Consider the following 27,683-nt stretch of genomic DNA (forward strand, 5'->3'; position numbering starts at 1 on the left):
CAGAACATGCAGATTTGTTACATAGGTATATATATGCCATGGTGGTTTGCTGCACTCATCAACCCATCATCTACATTAGGTATGGCTCCTAATGCTATCCCTCCCCTAGCCCCCCATCTCCCCAACAGGCCCTGGTGTATAATATTCCCCTTCCTGTGTCCGTATGTTCTCATTGTTAAACTCCCCCTTATGAGTGAGAATATGCAGTGTTTGGTTTTCTGTTCCTGTGTTAGTTTGCTGAGAATGATGGTTTCCAGCTTCATCCATTTCCCTGCAAAGGACATGAACTCATCCTTTTTTTATGGCTGCTTAGTATTCCATGGGATATATGTGCCACATTTTCTCTATCCAGTCTATCCAGTCTATCTATTGGTGGGCATTTGGGTTGGTTCCAAGTCTTTGCTATTGTGAACAATGCTGTAATAAATATACATGTGCATGTGTCTTTATAGTAGAATGATTTATAATCCTTTGGGTATATACTCAGTAATGGGATTGCTGGGTCAAATGGTATTTCTAGTTCTAGATCCTTGAGGAATAGCCACACTGTCTTCCACAATGGTTAAACTAATTTACACTCCCATCAACAGTGTAAAAGCATTCTTATTTCTCCACATCCTCTCCAGCATCTGTTGTTTCTTGACTTTCTAATGATCACCATTCTAACTGGTGTGAGATGGTATCTTAATGTGGTTTTGATTTGCATTTCTCTAATGACCAGTGATGATGAGCTTTTTTTTCATGTTTGGTGGCCGCATAAATGTCTTCTTTTGAGAAGTGTCTGTTCATGTCGAGAAGGTTATGTCTTTTAAGTCAGCCTGTAAGATCTGGGAAAAGTAGGTAAGGCTTTCAGTGCATCCTGGAGGGTGCACTGTTCAGGTGAACTGATGGCCCTTCCATGTGAAGGCAAAAAGAAACGGACTTTCGGGGTCGACAGGGATGGTGAAAAAAAGTACTACAGAGATCAACAGCAGAAAAATATTGGGTGTTAGAAGGTATATTGGTTAAGAGGGTATGTGGAACAAGCACAACAGGATGCAAGGGAATAAAATGTTATGAATGGCTCTAAGATCCTGGGCAAGTCTCCATTCCTTTCTATTAGCTTAGAAACAGGTAGAAGGGGTATGTTACAGGGACTGGTATAAGGGACTATAAGTTCCTTGAAAATGAAATTATTGACAATGGGTTCTATACCAGCTAAAGCCTCATGGTGGAGGGGATATTATTTTATGTTCAGTAGAGGTTTGTTAGGATCTATTTGTGTAGAAATGGGTGGTGCTGACTGGATCAGGCTGACATTGGTATTGATTTATTCCCAAAGGATTTCAAACAGTTTCTTTAGAGCTGGATGCCCAGGATCAACTGGATGACTGGAGACTACTAAGGGGAATACATGGCTGAGGTCAGAGGCTGAAGTCTCAGGCAAGGAGACCTTTAAAACAATGTCTCCCTTATAGGTGAAAAAAAACAAGCTTGGTATTTTTCAAGAAAGTCCCTTCCTATTAGGTGTATTGGGGCAAAAGGAAGAAGTAAAAAGCTGCAATGCCAGTAAGAGGCCCTAGTTGGTAAGCAACTAGTTCAGACTTGAAGATAGTCTTAGATTGGTTAGTGACTCAGCCATATGAATAGCTTGGTCACTCTGGGTGGTTGGATTTTAAAAGGAGTCAAGGTTAAGCATAGATGCAGTGTCTGTTACAACTTGGACTATTCTGTTGTTAATTTTTAAGATAAACCTCTCCCAACCGATTGACTGAAAGGAGAGGAAAAATCTCCCATGTCTCCCTGGAGTACCCCTAGTTCTGATCAATAAATATTTCTCTTACTGTTTCCAAGAAGGGAGCTTCTTTATCTTATTGGTGTCCTTCTGAAGCCCTCATTTATATTTTTTACAGTCTCATTTCAAATGCCAGAAAAAGCAAATTATACCTCTTGCAGCAGATGAAACTAATTTCTAACTATTAAATGGAGTTTGCTGATATGGGAGAGACTTTACGAGTTGTTGAATATGCAAGGCCATGAGTTTATCTGTCTTTCTTGCCATTCTAGTGCCTTGGTGGCTTTAGCCTCTTTTTTCTTTTCTCGGATTTTAGAGAGGTGATTGGCCAAAGAAGCTATATCATAGGGTCTCTTAGAAGGCCAGTTGGGATCATATTGCTTAGCCAGGGTGCTAAGGGCTTTAACTTACTTGAGGGAAAGTGAGTTTAAAAAGATTTATAATATCATCAGTTAGATCTTTGATACCAGAATTTTGTAGAAAGCCTTTTGAATCGGCCAGGCACAGTCGCTCACGCCTATAATCCCAGCACTTTGGGAGGCCGAGGTAGGTGGATCACCTGAGGTCAGGAGTTTGAGAGCAGCCAGACCAACATGGTGAAACCCCTTCTCTACTAAATACAAAAAATTTACAAAAAAATAGCCAGTTGTGGTGGTATGCGCCTGTAATCCCAGCTATCCAGGAGGCTGAGGCTGGAGAATCACTTGAATCCAGGAGGTGGAGGTTGCAGTGAGCCGAGATCGTGCCACTCCACTCCAGCCTTGGCAACAGAGTGAGACTCTGTCTCAAAAAAAAAAAAAAGAGAAAGAAAGAAAAAAGAAAGTGTTTTGAATCAGTCAAAGGAATCAATGACAGATTTGTCTTTTTTCTGAGTCAATGGCGTTCCAATTAGTTTGTCAAGAAAGAGTGCCGAGATGGCTTTAATCAATTCAACAATTGTTTTTCTCACCACTTCAAAGGCTATTTCCTTAGTAGGCTGAAAATCATCTTGGGGCTTAGTCCAGTCATCTAAACACATCCATCCTTGGGTTAAGACATTTTCCACTAACATTTGAATCAACTAGTGAACATCAAGAGGTCCTGGCTGGTAAACATTTATAATCAAACTAAAAGCAGCATTCAAACTCAAGCAAGTCTATTTTAGGATTAGAAAAATCTTTGACTAATGCTGGAAAGCTCAGACTTTGTCCCAGGACAGTAAGAGGTAATCTGCAAGCCTGGTTAGCAATCCTTTTAAAAGGTGTGATCAGAGGGGTTGCAGAATTAGCAGCTGGAGGGGGTTGCTCATGAGTAGAAGGTGAAGGAAAGAAAGGCAGCTCAGAGAGAAGTGATTGGCAGCAAGGGGCTAATGCATATGGGGGTGACATTGGTGGAGTTCAAGGAGAAAGGCAAGAATGCACAGTGTCCTTTTTAGTTTTGGATTTAGGGTCCGATTTAAAAGGATTTTCAATTTTTTTAAGATCTTGATTAAGTTTTGATTTAGTCTCATTTAAAGGGGCAACTAGAGATCCTTGATTTCACTTAGAGCTTTCCTTTTAGCAAATGAAAAAGACCTCACATTGCTTTTGAGAGGTGTGGAATCTTCTGTTCTTTATTGCGCATGTAGATAAACTGATTGAGACATGTTAAAAGTTCCCCATTGTGGCCAAGAAAGCTTTAAGTTATATCGACTTATTTTTATCCAGGATACCAAATATTAACAAGAATTTTTCCTATAGTTTTTAAACATGTGTAAACCCGAGAGTCTCTGATAGTAGTTGGTCCAAAACCATTTCCATACTGGGTAAGTTACACACAGCACTCACCTAAAGAAGGTGGCCTTCCCAGTGCAACCTTGGTGCAGGCATCCCTGCTAGACTGCAGGTGGACTGCAGGCCACAGCTGAATGGGCAGACTTTTCTTAAAGAAAACAGTTCCCTAGATTTCAATCTAAAAGCATGAACTCTTAGATTCAATAGCGCTTACCCAGTTCTTGCCCAGTGTAACCAGGAAGCAATTGAACTTAGGAATTTTTCAAGGCAGTGCCAAGAAAGAAATCAGGGGCCACTGTGGATCCCATCCCATGTTGCCAGAATTGTTAAAAAAAGACTTTGATATCCATGAAGGAAGAAAAGGAAAAGACTATTTTCAGAGGGAGAAGCAATCTGTAGACTGGGGAACATAGCTTCCAGTGAAAGCTAGAAGTTCATTCTCTGCAGAAGGGAAGAGGGAGGTGGTATATATGTCTTACAGAGTCAGCTTTACACACATACTGCGCAAGATTGGGAGAAATCTATGAATATTCATAAAGGAAGTCAGGCGCATGTACAGTGAGTAAACATTCATGTAACATATGTTCTACATTCATTTCACTTTTAACTAGCACTAAAATGAGGTGGAATTTGGCTCTTTATGTCAAAAGGGGACTGTAGGGCACAAAGACAGTTTGTGTGCAATCTCTATAAGTTGCCTGAAACTGGCTTGAAGTTCATGAGTGTTTATCAATAAAGAATGTTTATAAGACCAATCTTCTGTCCAGTTGGAGTTGTGGCAGGACCACAAGGTACGGGAGAGGGTTATCAGCTGGCACAGAATTAACTATACCAGAATACATGACTACCCCTTCATTTTGCTAGCCATGATATTCTGGTTTCTGGTGTGTCTCATTTTAGCCACAAGGAGTCCACTGGGGAGAACTGCCAATATGTCTGTTAGAGATACTTTAAGAACCTGTAAAATCAACACAAGTTATTTACTTACAAGCACAGCACACACAACCCCATTTTGAAAAGGAGAAATAGACAAGAAGAAATGGGTAACAGGCCTCAAGCAAGTCTGAAACCCAAGAGAGCCAATGATGGGCTTTCAGACTCCAGAATAATTTCCTTTGACGACATGTCCTGCATCTTCTATAAACAGGTACAGGGGGCTCCAGGCATTGGGTCGCCCCATCCCTATGGTTTGGCTGGGCTCAATCAACCCAACACCACCAGGCTGGCATTGCATGCTGGTTGCTGTATAGTTCTGGGGTCTCTGTGTTAGTTCCACTCTCACAGTTCCACTAGGCAGTGCTCTGGGGAGACTCTGTGGTGGCTTTGCCCTTGCAACAAGTCTCTGCCGGGCCTCCAGGCTTTCAAGGACATCCTTTGAAATCTGAGTGGGAGCTGCCATGCTTCCACAGTTCTTACTTTCTGCAAGCCTGCAAAATTAGCACCATGTGGATTCCACCAAGGTTAATGACTTGTACCATCTGGAGCTGTGATAGGAGCTATACCTATGGCTGTTGCAACTGAGGCCATGGTAGCTGCAGGGCATTGTGCAGCAGGGCCGGGAGCAGTATCCTGAGGTGGAATTGGTCAGTGAGCTCATGGAGAGTGCCCTGGACTTGTCCTCTGAAGCCATTCAGCCCTCCTAGGCATCTGTGCCTCAAAGGTATCTGAAATGCCTTTGGGGACTTTCTTTCATTGCTTGAGGAATAGCAATTGGCTTTTGTATTAGTTCATTTTCTCAATGCTATAAGGAAATACTTGGTACTGGGTAGCTTATAAAGAAAGAAAAAAGTTTGATTGGTTTATCGTTCTGCTGGCTCTACAGGAAGCACAGCTGGGGGAGGCCTCAGGAAACTTACAATCATGTCAGAAGATGAAGGGGAAGTAGGCGTATTTCACATGGCCTGAGGAGGAGGAAGAGAGAGAGAAGGAAGAGGTGCTACACACTTTTAAACAACCAAATCTTGTGAGAACTCTGTCACGAGAACAGTTCCACAGTGGGGTGGTGTTAAACCATGAGAAACTACCCCTATGATTCAGCCACCTCCCACTAGACCCCACCTCCAACACTGGGGGTTACAATTGACATTGTAGGGAGAATTGGGTAGGAACACCAATCCTAACCGTATCAGCCTTCTTCTATCTTTGTTAATCTCTTAAGCAAAGGTGTCCCTGTGCTACATCCTTGGTTTTCTCTCCTGTAAATGTGCTTTCTTTCCTCACTATACTGCCAAACTATGAATTTTTCAAGTTTTTCTGCTCTATCCCCCTTTTCTCTAGCAGTTTACAATAAGAAATTAGAAGCAACCACACAACATTCTGAGAACTTTGCTACATAAAATTTCTTCTGCCAATTATCCTAGTTCATCACTCTTACGTTTGGTCTTCTGCAAACCCCTCAGGCATGGTCATAGTTCAGCCAAGTTCTTGACCAGTTTATAGCAAGGATGGCCCTTGCTTCCAAAACCTTGTTCTTCAGTTTCATCTTAACCTGATGAGAATGATCTTTGCTATCCATATTTCTATCAACATTCTGGTCATGAGCATTTATCTAATCTCTAAGAAGTTTAAAACTCCCTCATCTTCTTGTCCTTTAATTCTTAACAAGAATCTGTGCTTTTTATTCGTATTTATTTATTGATATACAATCTTGCTCTGTCACCCAAGCTAAAGTGCAGCGGCCCGATCTCGGCTCATTGCAACCTCTACCCTGACTGGGTGATCACAGGTGAGCCACTGCACCTGGCCAAATGTAGGCTTTTTCTATCCTGCTCCTCCAAACTCTTCCAGCGACTCCCCTTGAGAGGATTTGATAATACGGAAAAGTACTTATGGCAGAGTAAGTAAAAAAATATAAAAACTTGCATGCATGCTTTCATAAACAAAAATAATTTTTTTTAAAGTTGCACTAAATTTTTAATAGATCAATTTCTTCAGAATGAAATTGTATTTTCATTGTCATCTCTTTTTTTTCTTATAAGGAAAGTATATTAAGTTTAAGTGAAGTGGTGTAAAAATACAGAATCCAAAAGTCATGGTATGATTAGAATCAAGTTGGAGAGATACTTTATTTTGAAAATAAAACTATTTATTTGACTAAAATTTGATGTAAAACATTTAAATTTATTGTATTTGCTTTTAGGCATGCACTTTTAAAAAATGCTGTAATCCTGCAGATTGTACTCTAATTGGATTTGCAGAATGTGGCAGTGGACCATGCTGTAACAATAAAACTTGTACGGTAAGTTTTATTACCTATTTCTTTTTCTTTCTTCCCCTCCCCGCCCCCACCAAGATGGAGTTTTACTCTTGTTGCCCAGGCTGGAGTGCAATGATGCAGTCTCAGCTCACTGCAACCTCCACCTCCCAGGTTCAAGTGATTCTTTTACCTCAGCCTTCAAGTAGCTGGGACTACAGAGCATGCCACCACACCCAGCACATTTTTGTATTTTTAGTATAGACAGAGTTTCACCATGTTGGCCAGGCTGATCTTGAACACCTAACCTCAGGTGATCTGCCTGCCTCGGCCTCCCAAAGTGCTGGGATTACAGGCGTGAGCCACCACACCTGGCCTTTATTACCTGTTTCTAATGAGTGCTTAGATATTCCTACAGGTAATTTTTAAATAAAAACATTAATATTGATTATGTATTGGTCAGTTGTAACTGGATGATGAATGTCCAAGCAAAGAAAAATAAACACAAACTTAGGTTAAAATTGAAGATAGGTCTGGCTTCATGCTCTAGTGAGTGTTTGTTTCAAACAGGAATTTGATTCGATGCATCTCTTGGATATCCTTGCTTTTAAGCTGACAATTCTCAAGCAAGCATTCTCAATATATAGTATAGATAGGTCATTGGAGCCCCTTGTTTGATTTAGTCCATTTCAATTCTTGGTAGTGGAGGTAAACCGGATTGAGCCTGAAAAATAAATGTATTTGTTTTTCTTTCTCTCACAGATCTATGCAAGAGGCCATGTCTGCAGAAAAAGCATAGATATGTGTGATTTTCCAGAATATTGCAATGGAACATCTGAGTTTTGTGTACCTGATGTGAAAGCTGCTGATTTAGAATACTGCAGTAATAAGACTAGCTATTGCTTTAAAGGAATATGCAGAGACAGGGATAGACAGTGTTCACAGTTATTTGGAAAATGTAATTGTTTTACCTTTTTTTTGAGGTTTATATTTAAACTGTAGCTATTCTAAAGTCAGTAACCCACCCAAGAGCCATCCCTGAAAGTGTTGTTTTACATTCAAATTTGGAAATAAAATTGCAAATCAAAGCAACTTTGAATGATGTCAAGAGTTAAAATAGACCTGATAGCTACAGGACGCAATAGTAGGACATTAGTCCAGCTGAAAGTGATTGTTGCAAAGGGAGTAGACTATTAGAATAGTAGATAAGAGAGCAGGTGACTGATTTCTTAATTATCTCTACATTATAACATGAATTTTTCTCTTCTCATGTGTGTAGTTTTCAGTAAGTGCTTCTCCTTGTAAAGCCAGTAGAGGACATCAAAAATTTATAGCAGATTACACTGACTGGACATTGTTGTGATCTAGATAGCTCTCTATTGACTTGCCACACTTTTACCTTTTAATATTTTTAATATAAGTAACTATAACTTCGTATTTTTTCAGTTTCTAAGTCTGCTAATCTTCTGTGTACAGAAGAAGTGAATTTTCAAAATGACAAATTTGGAAACTGTGGTCAACGCTGTCCTTTTTTGTACGTATTTAGAAAAGTATACATCTTCCAAGTGCATATGTTGTGTTTTGTGTATGTACTGCAAAGAGTGACTTGAAATAAATAAGAGACAGTATCTAGTATATGCAGATAGATTTATTTGTTGCATTTAATAGGGCATTGTGTACTGTGAAAAGCTTCGCTGTTATGATCTGAGTAATATTTTGAATTATCCTCACTTCTGAATTGTTATTAACCTAATAATTGTGTACCTGGGTGACAAATTGGTAACGTTTTTCTGTCTTATGTTGCTAGTGATATCCTTTGTGGAAAGATTGTTTGTCACTGGATACATTCAGAACTAGTACCAATGACAGACTTAGATATACAATATACTTACCTTGGAGGTCATGTATGTTTGTCGGCACATGCAAGAAATGCTTCAAAACAATTGGGGACCTATACAGAAGATATAACTGCGTGTGGTCAGCAAAAGGTAAATAAAATTTTTATTGATACTATATATGGTGGATTTGTCTGTGAGTGTCTGAAGTGTGTGTATGAGAGAGAGAAAGAAAGAGAGATTGAGAGGATGCTTAAATTTTCATTTATAATTAATGCTACAAATTTCGGTTACCATATCAGGATCTTAAGATACACTGATCAGAATTTCAGCTGTTTAAAGAAATTCTTGCTTTACTATCCGTTATTTTTATTAAATTTTTACTACCGATATTTAAACTTGTTTCCTCTTGCTTGAGAATCTAAGACTCCTTATTAGGCCAGGATCTGATCTGTGATGATTTGTGTAAACCAAGAACAAAAAAGAATAAAATAATGTAAAAAATGTCACGACAACCTGAATAACAAGAACTTTAAAGAAAACAAAACCCAAAAAGCCAAGTATTTTGTCTTGTAGTGATTGACAAAAAATTAATTTGGTTACAATTGAAGTAAAGCAATTATTTTCTTATTAACTTGCTCTCCTATTACTTCTTCCATAAGCATATTTTGTCTAAAATGTGGCCTTCACATAAAACAGGACAATAAAACATAGCATTTAAGCTTTTTAAATTTTTGTTCTTCTTAAGCATTTTGAGATACCTAATAAAGTCTTTTCAAACTAGTAGCACTGAAAAATAAGTTGACTAATTTAAAAAGTATACAATTATCACACATTTTTATAAAAATAATTTACATATAAAATATACTTTTAAAATAAAAGACAAATTTAAGTGAAAAGTATACTTATCTCAGAATGGGAAAAGATAGTCACACATAAAAGTAATGAATGAATCAAAGGAACATACTGATGCTGACTATATCATAAAGTAATATGTCATCCCTTCAAAGACCATATAAAACAAACTGAAAAAAATATTTACTATAAATACAGAAGCATAAATACTTAAATATATTAACTAATTGCATCTTTTATATATAAAAAGTATACTAATTTTATCTTTTTTATATATATAATATATATAGCATAACGCAGAACATGTTTGGTTTCTGTCTCTGACTCTTGACACACAGCTTCTAATAACACCCTTGGAATTTCCTAAGCGATGGGAGTGTTTTTTGTTCTTGAGAATGAATAAACACATTTCAGTCACACCTGAAATTGTACTTATTTCCATCAGGTGATTTAGGGTGGGACCCCCAGCTGGCCCTAGAACAGGGCTGGTTATCAGGATGACCAAGTGATTAGAGGGTTGGGGCTTTCAGCTTGACTCACTGGACTTTTGGAAGAAGAGAGGCAGGGCTGGAAATTGATCTCTATTAAAACCCTTGAAAAAAGAGATTCAGTGATCTTCTGGGTTTATTACATGTCAATTTGCTGGGAGTGTGGTGCAGCTGGAGAAAGCATGGAAATTCTTCTCGTCTCCTCCAATACCTTGCCCTAAATATATCATCCATGTAGCTGTTCTTGAGTTGTATCTTATATAATAAACCATTAAATATAAGTAAAGTATTTTCCTGAGTTCTGTGAGCCATTCTAACATTGTTACACTGTGGAGGGTATCATGAGAACCCCCAATGTATATCTGGTCTGTCAGAAGTATGGCTTACCTAATACTTGCACCTGATATGGGGCCAGTCTTGAGGGACGAAGCCCCTTAGCTTGTGAGATTAATTAATGCGTCTTAGTCAGTTGTTGTGTTGCTATGAAGGAATACTAACACTAGGTAACTTATAAAAGAAATAGGTTTATTTGGCTCACAGTTCTGCAGACTGAACAAGAAGCACAGTGCCAGCATCTGCTTCTGGTGAGGGCTTCAGGCTGCTTCCTCTTGGTGGAAAGAGAAGGGGAACTGGAATGTGCAGAGATCACATGGTGAGATAAGAAGCAAGAGAGAGAGGAGGGAAGTTCTAGACTCCTCTGGAAAAAAAAAAAAAAAAACCAGCTCTCATGAGAACTAACAGAGTGAGATGAGAGGTCCATCATTACTAAACAGATAGCAAACAAAACAAACCCAATGGATCAACAGGACAAAAAGTTTGTTCTTCAAAAAGATAAAATTGATACACTACTGAAGCAGGATATTTCCCCAACCCTTTCGCGGGATTCACGACAGGGGTGCCCTGTTTACTCAGCCTGTTGCTCTCAGCTCCTCGCGGGAGGGAGCACAGGAGCAAAGGAGGCGGGAACTGGAGTACAGGAGCCCAGAAACCAGCCAGCCACTGCGGTGCTGGCAGGAGTGAACTCCACTCGCTGGGACCTGCTGCATTCCACCCCTCGCAGGAGGGAGCGTACAGGTGAGCGGGTAAAGGAGCCGGAGCAAGTGCTTTTGGGTGTGGCAGAAACAAACTCCTTGAGGGCCCCACAGCAGTATCTAAGGGGGGTGCCTGCGACCCTTGAAGCTCCAGAGGACATGTTTCAGTGCTCTTTTAGCTCTGCAGTCTGCAGATGGCTTAAGTGTTAACAGCTCAATGGGCCGGCAGATGTCGTCTGCCAGCGAGGGCAAAGGGCCAGTGTGGCAGCCTTTTGTATCCACACTCGTGGCTCCTGAGCTCTTGCCTGGCATTCAGAAAAAAATGAGGTCGCTCAAGCGAATTGAAGGTTGGTAAATGCGAGAGATTTTATTGCCAGGGAAAATGGCTCTCAGTGGAAAGGGCAGCTGGAAAGGGGACGGGCAGGTAATCATCCCCTCAAGTCAGGCCATCTCCAGCTGGACTCTTCTCCAAAGTTACACCGTCAAGCTGCCCCTCTGAAGTCAAACCACTTATCTCCAATGTCCGGCTGTAGTCCCCAGTGTCCAGCTGCTTCTCTCTGCTGGCTGAGTCTGGGGGTCTTTATAGGCACAGGGTGAGGGAGTGGGGTGGGCCTTGGATGTTTAGGAAAAGGCAGCATTTGAGCGGGAAAACAGGGTTATGAGTTCTCACTTTGGGCTGCGGTCTCAGGCTTTTCGGCTTGAGGGTGGGGCTTTGCCAGGGACCCACCCTCTTCTGCCTATGATTTCTCTGCCCCCCGTCCCTATCACTATCAGCTAGACTAAAGAAGAAGAAAAGATAGAAGATCTAAACAAACAAAATGAGGAATAAAAAAGCAGGCATTGTAACTCACCACAGAAATACAAAAGATTATTAGCAACTATTATGAACAACTTTATGCTCGCAAGCTAGAAAAGCTAGAGGAAATAGATAAATTCCTGAAAACATAAAACCTACCAAGATTGAACCAGGAAGAAATACAACTCCCAAAGAGACCAATAATGACTAGTGAGAATTGAATCAGTAATTAAAAATTATCCCAAGAACAAGAAAAAGGTTAGGACCATATGGATTCACTGCCCAATTCTACCTCCAGAATAGAATAACTAATAATTAGACTAATATAATAATAATTAGAATAATACCAATCTTTTTGAAACAATTTTTAAAAATCAAGGAAGAGGAAAGTCTCTCTAACTCATACTACAAGGCCAGTATCATCTGATACCAAAACCAAACAAAGGCATAAAAAAAAGTAAAGACCAATATCTCTGGAAAACATCAATGCAAAAGTCCTCAAAAAATACTAGCAAATCAAATCCAACAGCACATCAAAAACATAATACATCGTGATTATGTGGGATGCATCCCAGGGATCCAAAGATGGTTCAACACATGCAAATCAAAAATTCAATCCATCACATCAATAGAATGAAAGAAAAAAAAACATATGATAATCTCAATTGATGCAGAGAAATCACTGTATAAATTTCAGCATCTCTTCGGATAAAAATTTGCAATAAACTCAGCATACAAGGAACATTCTTCAACATCATAAAGGCAATCTACAACAAACATACAGCCAACTTACAACCAACATTATACTTAACAAGGAAAAATTGAAAGCATTTCCTGTAAGAACTAAAGCAAGGTAAAGATGCCCACTTTTATCACTCTTACTTAACTGGAAGTCCTCACCAAAACAATAAGGCAAGAGAAAATAATAAAGTCATCCAGACTGGAAAAGAGAAAGTAAAATTATTCCTGATGATTGAGCTTTTGTCTAGAAAACCCTAATGACTCCACCAAAAAAAAACTTTTAGATTTGATAAATGAGTTTAATAAAGTTTCATGATACAAAATTAATGGACACGTTAGTAGTGTTTCTATATACCAATAATGATCTGGCCAAGGACAAAATCAAGAAGACAGTCTCATTTACAATAGCTACCAAAAAATAAAATTAAATACCTAGGAATATATTTAACCAAGGAGGAGAAGGATCTCTACAAGAACTACAAAACACTGAATTAAATAAATAAAATAAATTACAGATGATGCAGACAAGTGGGAAAACATCCTGTGCTCATGGCTCATGGATTGGGAGAATCAATATCATCAAAATGACCATACTTGTCAAAACAATCTACAGGATAAGGATTCAATGCAATCCTTATCAAAATAAAAATGTCATTTTTCACAGAAATAAAAAATGTGAAATTTATATGACACAAAAACAGCTTGATTAGTCAAAGTAATCCTAACCAAAAAGAACAATGCTGGAAGCATCACATTACTTAGCTTTAAGTTACACTACAATCCAATGGTGACCAAAACAGCAAGATATAATTATAAAAATAGACACATAGATCAATGGAACAGAAAAGAGATCCCAGAAATCCACATATTTACATCAAGTTGATCTTCAATAAAGCCAGCAAGAACATACATTGGGGAAAGGACTATCTTCAAAAAGGTGCTGGGAAAACTGAATAGCATATGCAGAAGAATGACATTGGACCCGTTCCTCTCAGCATATACATGAACTAACTCAAGGTGGATTAAAGACCTAAACGTAAGATCTGAAACCATAAACATCCTAGAAGAAAACCTACAAAAAACTCTTGGACATTGGCCCAGGCAAAGAATACATGACCAAGTCCTCAAAAGCAAACACAATGAAAACAAAAGCAGACAAATGGGACTTAATTAGACTAAAAAGCTTCTACACAGCAAAGGAAACAACAGAGTAAACAGATAACCTACAGAATGGGAAAAAATATTTGCAAATTATAAATCCAACAAAGGACTAATATCCAGAATCTGCAAGGAACTCAAACAACGCAACAGCAACAAAATAACCAAGTAACCCCATCAACAAGTGGGCAAAGGACATGAATAGACACTTCTGAAACTAAGACAAACAAGTGGCCAAAAAACATGGGAAAAAATGCCCAACATCACCAACTATCAGAGTAAAACCTTAATGAGATACCGTCTTACACAAGTCAGAATGTCTGTTATTAAAAAGTCAAAAAACAATAGATGTCAAGAATGTGGAGAAAAAGGAAAGTTTATACACTGATGTTGGGAATGTAAATTAGTACAACCTCTTTGAGAAACAGTATGGAGATTTCTCAAAGTACTAAATATAGACCCACCATTTGACACAGCCACCGTACTACTCAAATACAAAATGAGCATAAAAATATCTCCTTCTAAGGGTCTATATGAGTAAATAAAAGAAAGGTGCATAAAAAGTGTTAAAAGAGGTCCTATAAATTAAAAATTGCTAGTACAAGCTGGCTACTTTTTTCTTGTACCAGTTTGCAATAAAAATGTATATTTCTGCTTTCTGAAAATATCTCATTTGTAATATTTCTTATTAAGTAATAACATACCATTTAGGAATTGTTCCTATGGTTTTTATTAAAATGTTATGAAATTCAGATTCATCTGTTCTGTATATCTCCTGTGCATATAATATTTGTACGAATATGATTCCTTATCTCTTGACTTTACATTTAGTATTTTTGTTGTTGTTTGCTTTGTAACATTTTAGGTATGTCGTTCTCGTGGATGCAGATATCTTAGTGAACTAAATATAACAAAATGTACTACAAATTGTGGAGAGAATGGGGTATGTAACAGTTACTATTTTTCTCAGTATAATTATTTTAATCTATGTCAATAACATGTTCTATGATAATAACAAAGTTCACAAGTATTAGATGTGAAAATTTCTTTTTGAAAATTGTCATTAAATAAGGAAAGTAGATCCACTATTTTATATATGCATATTATTTATGCATATAATCAGATTTTTATAGGCCTCATGAGCAAATAAGTTTACACTTTGTAAAAAATGCACCATGAAACAGAATCCATTATTATGATATTAGATTAAGATTATTATATTTTGGAAATGGATTTATTAAGGACTATACTTATACTTTTATGCATATATATACATATTGTTTATAATTGAGTGTATGTGTACTTATATAATATTTATGAACATCCACACACTGTTATGCACATTGATTTATGATATCAGAGTTTTCAATCCATTAAGATATGTTTCATTACCCAACAGCTTCAACTTATTTCACTATATGGCTCATCCATACTATATTTGAAATGCCATTCACTGATGGCCTTTCAATTAATGTTAAATTTTAGCTTAATTATTACAAATAGTGGTACAACAGATATGATTGTAAATTTACCTTTGCACATTGATATGCTTTCTTAAATTATTAGCAAATAAAATTTGTTTGGGCTGAACATATGCACAATTTGAATTTTTCTAATTAATATACTGTCATCAAGAAACATTATACCAGTTTTTTCTCCCACCTATCAAGTATGAAAATGTGCATTTCCTCATATTCTGGCCAGATTAGTTGTATTAATATTTTTAGTCTCTTTTAACATGCTAAGTCCATTGTTAATTTGCGTTTATTTGATAATTAATAACACAGTTCCTAAGTATGTATGGTCATATCTGCCACTCACATTTCTGTCTGCTCATCTGTTGTAAACTTATCTACTGGCTTATAGAAATGTTGTAAACTTTATAAGTCATTCTGAGCATGCCTTTGTCTCCTTGCGGTCAGTGTCTTCTGCCATATTGATGATTCTTTTTTTTATAGTAATTCAGGAAAAAAGTGGCCTGCCTGTGTGGTTTACATCAATTTTTCCCCAAAATTACTTACACATCTATTATTTACAGTTTCTTTTCTTTCTTACATAGTTTTAATTGACTTTCATAATGAATTTTGCATGCATTTATTTCTGAATTCTCTACTGGCCCTTTTTCCATTTGTCTGCCAGATCACATTTTGACATTTTTTTCTAGCTTTCTATATAAATTTTTTGTGTCTGTATCTGATTGAGCAAGCATCTTAAGATTTTGGCTTTCCCACCTATTTTTTTAAATAAAATTTGGTTCTCATCACAACTATTTTTTTAAGTCCAACACAATTTATAATAAATTTTTACTCACACCATTCTATGGTTTCTAGCATTTGCAAATTATAAATCCAACAAAGGACTAATACCCAGAATCTGCAAGGAACTCAAACAACGCAACAGCAACAAAATAACCAAGTAACCCCATTAACAAGTGGGCAAAGGACTTGAATAGACACTTCTGAAACTAAGACATACAAGTGGCCAAAAAACATGGGAAAATAATAATTTTCTGTGTAATCTGTATGCCCTTCCAATAAAAAGCATTTAAATTGTATCAAGAATGGTATTCACTTTATTAGAAATGTAAGAGACAAACAAGAAGATACTTCTATGATGTTTGAAAATATATTGCATGAACATTTATTATACTACCTCTTATTTTTAAAATTATTTTTCATATTAAATTTAAAACTCCTTATATTAAATGGTAGTATTTTTAAAATTTACATTGACTAACAATCACATATAAGGCAGTTAATTTTTGGTTGTATATAAATGCTTTTTTTGTTTGTTTTGGTTTTAGATTTGCAATGACCGTTTCCATTGTCAATGTGATCCTGGTTATGCTCCTCCAGATTGTGATCCATCAATGTCATCACCAGGAGGAAGTATTGATGATGGATTTTGGCTTTCAGTAGGTTAGTCTCTAGATCTGTGTTTCAATACAGCTTTCTGCTCTCATAGAAATGATCTACATCTTTGCTGTCCTGTATAACTATCAAACACCCAACATGTGGATAATGCAACTAAGGAACTGAAATTTCAACTGTATTTTACCTTATTTAATTTAAATTTAAATGACCACTGTGACTAGTGGCTACTAAATTGGATCTAGAGCCAGACAGCTCAAAAATCTTTCTGCCAAAAAAATTTCTGCCAACAAATTTCTATACAAAATTTTCTGTATAGTTTTAATTCTCACCTAGAAACAAACATTTTAAAAGCCCTCCCCTTCACTTTAAGCAGGGTTCCCAGAATATTTCTATTCATACACAGAGTTTTCTATGTAAGTGTAGTTAAATTATAGAAAACATTGTAGTTTTATTATATAGTCTGTGTATTCCAAGGACGTCACCTACTGTGATATCCCAATTCACAATCAAATTCAATCTTTAAAGTTAACTGTAATATCGAAAGAGAAAAATCATTAAGTTGTTCATGCCTACAGCATATGAATAGTCTGTAGCAATGAATATTTTTAAATTGATTTGATGAAAGTCATGAATAAATATATTTGTTTTTACTAAACCTTTCTTTTACTATTAGAATTTTATACCTGAATAAATACTTGAGGAATGGATTCATATGTCAAATATGCTGAAGTGGCATATAACTAGATGTATGAATATCTTAATATGGCAACTTAAGAGCATAGGAGTTAAAGACAATAGGAGTTAAAGATCAAGAAAAAATATATGCCAAGAGGTTGTTAAGAATGAGTTTCCTTGTTCCCACAACTTAGAATTTGGGGTACTTTATTGATAGATGATACTGAAGAAAGTAGTTTCAGTTAATTTAGGAAGAAAAAAGTAGTTGAAATAAATATATACATAAGTAAATTAAAAGAAGAATAAATTAACCTATGCTCATCTTTCACCAATGTTAAAATGTTACAAATCTGTCCTACAATGTCAAAACTGGGAAATGAACATTGGTAAAATACAGAGACCTTAATCAGATTTCTCCAGTATATTTACACTAATTTGTGTGTCTGTGTGTGTGTGTGTGTGTGTGTGTGTTCTATGCAATTTTATCACAGTTTAGATTTATGTACAACTATCACAATGACAGTGCATAGCTGTATCATCACTACATGGTTGTCTAACATGACCCCGTGGTAGCTACATTTTTTTCTTTTCCCTCATCTCTAACTCTCCTTCCAACCACTAAATGGTTCTCCATCTCTCTAATTATGTAGTTTTATGAATGTTATATAAACAAAATCATATGGTTTTTATATTTGTGCAATTGAATTTTTTTCTTTAGCATAGGATCCAAGTTCTTGCATGTACCAATACTTAATTCCTTTTTATTGATGACTAGTTTTCATTTGTATGGATATGCCATAATTTTTTAACCTTTGATCCACTGAAGGACATTTGGGTGGTTTCCAGTTTTAGTTATTATGAATAACTCTGAGGTGAACATTCATGTGGAAGATTCTATGTGAAAATAATATTATAGTTGTCTTGGATACATGCACAAGACTGAAATAGCTGAGACATGTTGTAAACTACTTATAGTTTTAAAAGCCATTGCTAAATAATTTTTCAGAATAGCTGTACTGTTTGACAATCCCACCAACAATGTATGAATTACCCACGTTTTTGCACCCTCACCAACATTGGATTGTACCACTGTTTTTTCTTTAATTTTAATCATTCTATTAGCTGTTTATTAATATCTCATTTGCACCTCCCCATGGATAATGATTTTGAATATCTTTAATATGCTTATCTGGTTGTATATTCTATTTAGTGAAAAGTCTGTTCATACATTTTACCATTTACTAATTGGATTGTTTGTGTTTTTTAAATGTTCAGTGTTGAGAGATTTTATGTTTTTTAATTTTTATTTTTCATTATTATGGGTACATAATAGTTGTATATGTTCATGGGGTACATGTGCTGTTTGTTAGACATACAGTGTGTAATGATCAAATCATAGTAATGGGGTATCCATCATCTCAAGCCTTTATTATTTATTGGTATTAGGAACATTCTAATCACACTCTTTCAGTTATTTTAAAATATACAATAAATCATTGTTAACTATAGTCTCTCTATTGTGCTACTGAACACCAGACCTTATTACTTCTGACTGTATTTTTGTAACTGTTAACCATTCCCTTTTTATCTCCCCATCCCCACTACCCTTCCCAGGCTCTGGCAACTATGACTCCACTCTCTATGAGTTCAATTGTTTTGTTGTTTTTAGTTCCCACATATGAATGAAAACAGACAGGCACCATCTGTCTTTCTGTGCCTGGCTTATTTCACTTAACATAATAGCCTCCAATTCCATTCATGTTGTTGCAAATGACAGGATTTTATCCTTTTTGTGGCTGAATAGCACTCGGTTGTGTATATGTACCACATTTTTAATCCATTCATCCACTGATGGACACTTAGGTTGATTCCATATCTTGGCTATTGTGAATAGTGCTGCTTTAAATAAACACAGGAGAGTAGGTATCTCTTCGATATACTGATTTCCTTTCTTTTAGATATATACTCAACAATGGGATTGCTGGATCCCGTGGTAATTCTATTTTAGTTTTTTTGAGGAATCTCCATACTGTTCTCTGTAGTGGCTATACTAATTTACATTCCCACCAACAGTATGTACCAAGTGCTCCCCTTTCTCCACATTCTCACATTATTGCCTTTGTTTTGGATAAAAACCATTTTAACAGGGATAAGATGGTATTTCACTGTGGTTTTTAGTGGCATTTCTTTGATGATCAGTGATGTTGAACCCCTTTACATATAGCTGCTTGCCATTTGTATGCCTTCTTTTGAGAAATGTCTATTCAGATCTTTTGCCCATTTTAAAATTAATATTTTATTGAGTTGTTTGGGCTCCTTACATATTCTGGTTATTAATCCCTTGTCAGATGGGTAGTTTGCAAATATTTTTTTCTGTTCTGTAGGTTGTCCCTTCACTTGGTTGATTGTTTCCTTTTCTATGTAGAAGCTTCTTAGCTTGATGTGAGTGGATTTGTCAATTTTTGCTGTGATTGCCTGAGCTTCTGAGGTCTTACTCAAGAAATCTGTGCCCAAATCAATGTTCTGGAGAGGTTTCCCCATATTTTGTTCTAGTTGTTTTACAGTTTAGGGTCTTAGATTGAAGTCTTTAATCCATTTTTATTTGATTTTTGTATATGGCAAGAGATAGGGATTTAGTGTCATTCTTCTGCTTATGGCTATCTAGTTTTCCCAGCACTATTTATTGAAGAGACTGTTCTTTCCCCAATATATGTTCTTGACACCTTTATTGAAAATAAATTGACTTTAAGTGGATTAATTTGTGCATTCTTTATTCTGTTCCATTTTTCTGTGTATCCGTTTTATTCCAACATCAGGCTATTTTGGTTACTATAGCTTTGTATAGTGTAAGGTCAGGTAACATGATTCCTCCAGTTTTGTTCTTTTTGCTCAGGATTACTTTGACTACTCTGTGTCTTTTGTCATTCTATATGCATTTTAGGATTATTTTTTCTATTTCTGTGAACAATTGCATTGAATCTGTAGATTGCTTTGTGTGGTAAAGGCATTTTAACATTGTAGAGCTGTTAAATTCAGTAAAGGTGCAGAATACAAAATGCCAACAGCCAACAATCTGAAAAACAAATGAAGAAAGAAAGTCCATTTACAATAGCTACAAATAAGATGAACTACCTAGGAATAAACTAAAAGAAGTGAAAGATCTCTACAATAAAAATTATAAAACATTGATGAAAGAAATTGAGGAAAAAAGAAAAAAATGCCATGTTTATGAAAGATTTTATGTTTTACAGATACATGTATTTTGTTGGATGTGTGATTTGTGTATATTTTCTCCAAGTCTATAATTTGTTTTTTCTCAGAACAAAATTTCTCTTTATATGACTTTTACTTGATAAGGTCCACTTTTTTAGTTACTGGATTGTGATTCTGGTGTCAAGTATATGACCTCTCTATGAGTATTAGGACCTGAAGATTTAAAAGTATAGCCTTATGGTTTCCATTGAAGCCCATAATATATTTTAAAGTAATTTTATATAGGATGAGAGGTATAAGTCAAGATTAAATTTTTGATAAATGGGTGTTCAGTTACTCTAGATTATTTTTTAATTTTTTATTTCCATAGCTTTTTGGGGAAACAGGTGGTATTTGGTTACATGAATAAGTTTTTCAGTGGTTATTTGTGAGATTTTGGTGCACCCATCACCTGAGCAGTATACACTGAACCCAATTTGTAGTCTCTTATTCCTCACCCCCTTCCCATCCTTTTCCCCTGAGTCCCCAAAGTCCGTTGCATCTTTCTGATGCCTTCGCATCCTCATAGTTTAGCTCCCATTTATGAGTGAGAACATGTGATGTTTGGTTTTCCATCCTGGAGTTACTTCACTTAGAATAATAGTCTTCGATCCCATCCAGGTTGCTGCAAATGCCATTAATTCATTCCTTTTAATGGCTGAGTAGTGTTTCATCATAAATGTATGTATCATCACACAGTTTCTTTATCTTACAGTTTCTTTATCCACTTATTGATTGATGTGCATTTGGATTGGTTCCACATTTTTGCAATTCCAAATTGTGCTGTTATAAACATGTGTGTGCAAGTATCTTTTTCATATAATGAGTTCTTTTTAATGTACACAAATCAGTAGCTCTCCTATATGCCAACAGTGACCAAGATGAAAATAAAATCAAGAATTCAACTCCTTTACAATAGCTGCAAAAAATAAAATAAAATATTAGGAATATACCTAACCAAGGAGTTGAAAGACCTGTACAAGGAAAACTATAAAACACTGCTGAAAGAAATCCTAGAGGATACAAATAAATGGAAACAGATCCCATGCTCATGAATGGGTAGAATCAATATTGTCAAAATGACCATACTGCCAAAAGCAATCTACAAATTCAACACAATTTCCATCAAAATACCACCATCATTCTTCACAGAAAATAATCCTAAAGTTCATATGGAACCAAAAGAGAGCCCGCATAGCCAAAGCAAGACTAAGCAAAAAGAACAAATCTGGAGGCATCACATTACCTGATTTCAAATTATACTATAAGGCCATAGTCACTGACACAGCATGGTACTGGTATAAAAATAGACATATAGACCAGTGAAATAGAATAGAGAAACCAAAAATAAACCCAAATACCTACAGCCAACTGGTCTTTGACAAAGCAAACAAAAACATAAAGTGGGGAAAGGACACCCTGTTCAACAAATGGTGCTGAGAAAATTGGCAAGCCACACGTAGAAGAATAAAACTGGGTCCTCATCTCTCACCTTATACAAAAATCAACTCAAGATGGATTAAGGCCTTAAATCCAAGACCTGAAACTACAAAAATTCTAGCATAATTTTTTAGAAACATTATCTTTCATCTATTGAATTGTTTTGCACCTTTGTCAAAAATTAAATAAACATATTTTCATTGGTATTTTACTAGATCTCTGTTTGGTTCCATTGATTTGTCTTATTCCATACACTAGTACCACATTCTTTAACATCAGGGAAAAAAGGAATTTCTGTCACTTTATTCTTTTTTTTTCAAAATTGCTGCAGCTGTTCTCAGAGCTCTTCTTTGTCTATATGCATACATAGTAGCATAAGTTCATCTATCTTTTTTTTTATTATTATTATACTTTAAGTTCTAGGGTACATGTGCATACCTGATGTAAATGACGAGTTCATCTATGTTTATTTAAAAATCTTGCTGTGATTTTTACAAATCAATTTAGGAAGAATTTACATCTTCATTATTATTGGATCTTTCAGTCTATGAACACAGTATATCTCTCCATTTGAAAGGAATCAAAGAAATCTGCTTTCATGAGGCTATTGTAATTTTTACCATGTCCTGTGCATTTATTATTTCATTTTTATTTCGTTATCTTCAGAGCAATTTTAGGTGATGTTGGATGTTTTTTATATTTTGATTTCCCCTTGTTCCTTGTTAATATGCAAATACACCATTGATTTTTGCACATCAATTCTGTATTTCCCAATATAATTGAATTCGGTTTTCTGAGATTTTTTTTTTGTTTTTGCAAGTTCTTTGGGATTTCTACATAGGTGATTATGCCATCTTCAAATAGGTTTGAAGATAACAGCTTTCTTTCTTCCTTTCCAGTATGTATAACTTTTATTATTTTATTGCACTTCCTAGACTTTCTAGGCCTATGTTGAATAAGAGTTGTAAACAACTCACCTTAATAATTATTTTAGCAGAAAAGAATTCATTATTTCACCATTAAGTATGATGGTAGCTGTAGGGCTTTTGTAGATATTATTTATTAGTTTGAGGAACTTCCTTTAATATGTATTCATTGAGATGTTTTGTATTAATTTTTCAAATGCTTTTTAGTATCAGATGATAGGAACGTATGAACTTTGTACTTCACTGATATGATCAATTACATTGATTTTTAATTTTGAATCAATTTTGAAAATATAGAATAAATTCTTCATCATGATTTATTAATTTGTGTACTTTACTAAATTTGATTTGTTAATATTCTGTTGAGGATTTTTGTGTCTAGGTTGGTGAGAGATATTGCCTGTCTCTCTCTCTCTCTCTGTCTCTCTCTCTCTCTTTCTTTCTCTGTCTCTCTCTTCCTTGTATTTGTTTTATCTTGTTTTGTTGTCGGCTAAAACTGACATCATAAAATGAATTGGGAAGTGTTTACTCCTTTTGTGTATTCTAGAAGTGATTGCTTAAAATTAGCATTAAAAAAAATTTAGTAATAATGTCCAGTGAACTCATATGGGTCTGAAGATTTATTCTGTGGGAAGCTTTTAAAATTAAGATATTTCTTAAATAAATATTTTCTTAATAAATATGTAGACAATAATATTATCTGTTTTATATTAGATGAGTTAAGTAGGTTACACTTTCTCATGGAACTGACCAACTGATTTCTTTTTACTTCTATCAATTACTAAGAGAGGGTTTTTTCAAAATTCTAATCATAATTATGTATTTATTTTTTTCATTTTATCAGTTAGTTTGTATTTCATTTTATTTTGATTTTTCTTCATTATTGCATGTGTAGTTTAGATTTATTTCTGGTGCATTGTTGCTTTTACTATTTCTGTAATGTTTATCTTTGTCTTGAATTCTATTTTGCCTGAAATTAACCCTTATTAGTTACCTATAACTTGTAGGCCCAAAACTGTTTTTTTAATTTAAAAAACATATTACAAGAAATATATAAAAGTAGAAATAAAAATAGTGAAATCAGCTTTATGAAAAATTTCAACAAAAAATTTTATGTGTAGAAAACTCAATATTTTACTCTAGTCTTTGAAGGGTATATAACTAAAGTGCTCTATGTGTTTTGAATACAGTTCCTGCTGTCAAACATGGATCTAGATCATATCCTTTCTATGACTGTGAGGAACATTTGAAGTATATCTCTAGTAGGTTAGAGGTGACTATGCTTTGTGATTCTTTTTTTGTGTGTGCATTTATATCTTCAAAAGACAACTTTGATGGTCACAGTTTTCCTGATGTTATCCTCTTTGTACTATAATCAAAATATTTTCAGTTCATTTTAATAAACATCTAAAATAATTACTAAGTTTTTAAACTCCTACATTGACTCCATTCAATCAACTCTGCATAAATATTCAACTTCACTATGTGTCCACTTGTGAACAATATCCAATAAATGTTCATGTACATCTTCCATAGAAGCTGGAATACTATTTATTCTAAATCTTATTTACAGTGCAAGAAATCTCAGGTATTTATGAAAAATATTGCTTGCTGAAGTCCTTCCTATTACATGAGTACTGGATGAGAATTCTATGTATCCATTTTGTCTTTTGAAATATATCATTGACTCACTGATTCTTCACTTGAAAAAAATTAGGATATCATCATCTAAAGACTTGTAGTCTGACATTTCATTTATATGGTCAATTGCAACATTTTTGTAGACTAAATGTTTGCATTCCTCAACATTTTTATTATGTAACCTAGTTCATAATGTGATGGTACTTGGAGGTGGAGTTTTTGGTATCTAATTAGGTCATGAAGGCAGAGCCCTCTTGAATGGGATTAGTGTTCTAATAAAAGAAAGCAAGAGAGATCCTTCATCCCTTCCACTATGTAAGGTTAGAATGAGAAGATGGTTATGAACCAGAAAATAGGCCCAGAGAATAAATCTGCCAGTGCCTCTATTTTGGAATTCCCTGCCTCCAGAATGATGAAAGATATATTTCTGTTGTTTGTAAGCCGCCCAGTTTATGATATTTTTGTTACAACAGCCTGAACAGACTGTTAATAACAGATTATTAATAAGATAATCATTACAAGCTAAACTGTTGCTTTATGTTTCTTTACGTCTGTCAGATTAATAATTGTATAATATTTTCCTTCATCAGTAGTCTTCCTCATATTATTACAAGCAGTAAAAAAAGGCTGAATTCTCAAATGTGTTCAACAAAAGCTATGACAGAAAGACAGAAGTCTCCAGGACTTTGTTGTACTTTCTTGATAGTTGATATATCACATTGGACAAAAATACAAGAAAGCTGAAGTTTTCCAGAGGAATAAAAAATGGATCCCAGAAATAAATCTTCACATGTATGGTCTAATGATTTTCAAGAATGCCTAGACCATTTATTGAGAGAAATTTCAGTCTTTTCAATGCACCATGTTGAGATACCTAGGTATTTGCATGCAAGAGAATGAGGTAGGGCCCTTAGTGATACCATATACAAAAATTAACTCAAAATGGATCAACAATCTAAATGTAAGAACTAATATTATAAACCCTTAAAACAGAAGACATAACAGGAAATTGTAATAGCATGGAATTGGGCAATGATTTCTCTGATATGACTCCAAAAGCACCGTCAGTAAATGAAAAAACAGATAAATTAGGATCCATCATGATTACAAACTGTTGTGCATCAAAGGATATTATCAAGAGTGAAAAGATAATCCTTAGAATGGCCAAAAATATTTAAAATAATCTATCTAATGAGGGATTAATATTAGGAATATATAAAGAACTCTTACAAGTCAGTAACAACAACAAAACAAATAATTTCATTTAAAAATGGGCAAAGTAGTTGAATATTTTTAATACATCTTTGAGGAAATGTAAAGCTGGGGAGCAGGCTAGTAAGCACAAGAAAATGTGTGTTTTTCACATATTAACGTTACTATATCCTTGGGGAAATACAAGTAAAAACCATAATGAAATACCAATTTGTACCTATTAGGATGGCTATTACAAAGAAAATTCAAAGCATATCGAGTGTTGACCAGGATATGAAAAAACTGGAACTCTTTGCATTACTGGTGAAAATGTAAAATAATGTGGTCTTTGTGGAAAACATCATGCTGGTTCTAAAAATATTAAACACAGAATTAGCATATCATCCAGGAATTCCACATCTACGTATATGCCCAAAAATAGTAAAAGCAGAGACTCAAGCAGATATTTCTTTTTTTATATATATATATATATACTTTAAGTTCTAGGGCACAACGTGCAGGTTTGTTACATATGTATACATGTGCCATGTTGCTGTGCTGCACCCATTAACTGGTCATTTACATTAGGTATATCTTCTAATGCTATCCCTACCCCCTACCCCCACCCCACAATAGGCCCTAGTGTGTGATGTTCCACTTCCTGTGTCCAAGTGTTGTCATTGTTCAATTCCCACCTATGAGTGAAAACATGTGGTGTTTGGTTTTCTGTTCTTGTGATAGCTTGCTGAGAATGATGGTTTCCAGCTGCATCCATGTCCCTACAAAGGACACGAACTCATCCTTTTTTATGGCTGTATAGTATTCCATGATGTATATGTGCCACATTTTCTTTTTTTTTTTTTTGAGACGGAGTCTTGCTCAGTCGCCCAGGATGGAGTGCAGTGACGCGATCTCAGCTCACTGCAAGCTCCGATGCCCGGGTTCACGCCATTCTCCTGCCTCAGCCCCCTAAGCAGCTGGGGCTGCAGGCACCCGCCACTATGCCCAGCTAATTTTTTTTTTTTTTTTGTATTTTTAGTAGAGACGGGATTTCACCATGTTAGCCAAGATGGTCTCGATCTCCTGACTTCATGATCCACCTGTATCGGCCTTCCAAATTGCTGGGATTACAGGCATGAGCCACTGTGACTGACCGTGCCACATTTTCTTAATCCAGTCTGTCACTGATGGACATTTGGGTTGATTCCAAGTCTTTGCTATTGTGAATAGTACTGCAATAAACATCCGTGTGCATGTGTCTTTATAGCAGCATGATTTATAATCCTTTGGGTATATACCCAGTGATGGGATGACCAGGTCAAATGATATTTCTAGTTCTAGATCCTTGAGGAATCGCCACACTGTTTTCCACAATGGTTGAACTAGTTTACAGTCCCACCAGCAGTATAAAAGTGTTCCTATTTCTCCACATCCTCTCCAGCACCTGTTGTTTCCTGACTTTTTAATGATCGCCATTCTAACTGGTGTGAGATGGTATCTCATTGTGGTTTTGATTTGCATTTCTCTGATGGCCAGTGATGATGAGCATTTTTTCATGTGTCTGTTGGCTGTATGAATGTCTTCTTTTGAGAAATGTCTGTTCATATCCTTTGCCCACTTTTTGATGGGGTTGTTTGTTTTTTTCTTGTAAATTTGTTTGGGTTCTTTGTAGGTTCTGGATATTAGCCCTTTGTCTGATGAGTAGATTGCAAAAATTTTCTCCCATTCTGTAGGTTGCCTGTTCACTCAGATGGTAGTTTCTTTTGCTGTGCAGAAGCTCTTTAGTTTAATTAGATCCCATTTGTCAATTTTGGCTTTTGCTGCCGTTGTTTTAGGTGTTTTAGACATGAAGTTCTTGCCCATGCCTATGTCCTGAATGGTATGACCTAGGTTTTTTTCTAGGGTTTTTATGGTTTTAGGTCTAACATTTAAGTCTCTAATCCATTTTGATTTAATTTTTGTATAAGGAGTAAGGAAAGGATCCAATTTCAGCTTTCTACTTATGGCTAGCCAATTTCCTGGCACCATTTATTAAATAGGGAATCCTTTCCCCATTTCTTGTT

The 27,683-nt window shown here is 35.6% G+C and overlaps 1 protein-coding gene across 2 annotated transcripts in view; it reads left to right on the forward strand.

Moving 5' to 3' along the window:
• The window catches only part of LOC126961196 (A disintegrin and metallopeptidase domain 3-like), a 93,376-nt gene that overhangs the window by 59,041 nt on the left and 6,652 nt on the right, over positions 1–27,683 (forward strand). For both annotated transcript variants that reach the window (XM_050801317.1, XM_050801318.1), the window contains exons 13-18: positions 6,665–6,763; positions 7,481–7,676; positions 8,165–8,252; positions 8,526–8,706; positions 14,488–14,565; positions 16,426–16,540. In XM_050801317.1, coding sequence (XP_050657274.1) covers positions 6,665–6,763; positions 7,481–7,676; positions 8,165–8,252; positions 8,526–8,706; positions 14,488–14,565; positions 16,426–16,540 — 757 coding nt within the window. The remainder of the gene's footprint in view (positions 1–6,664; positions 6,764–7,480; positions 7,677–8,164; positions 8,253–8,525; positions 8,707–14,487; positions 14,566–16,425; positions 16,541–27,683) is intronic.

The sequence above is a fragment of the Macaca thibetana genome, chromosome 8, assembly GCF_024542745.1.
Source record: "Macaca thibetana thibetana isolate TM-01 chromosome 8, ASM2454274v1, whole genome shotgun sequence".
Lineage (NCBI taxonomy): Eukaryota > Metazoa > Chordata > Mammalia > Primates > Cercopithecidae > Macaca > Macaca thibetana.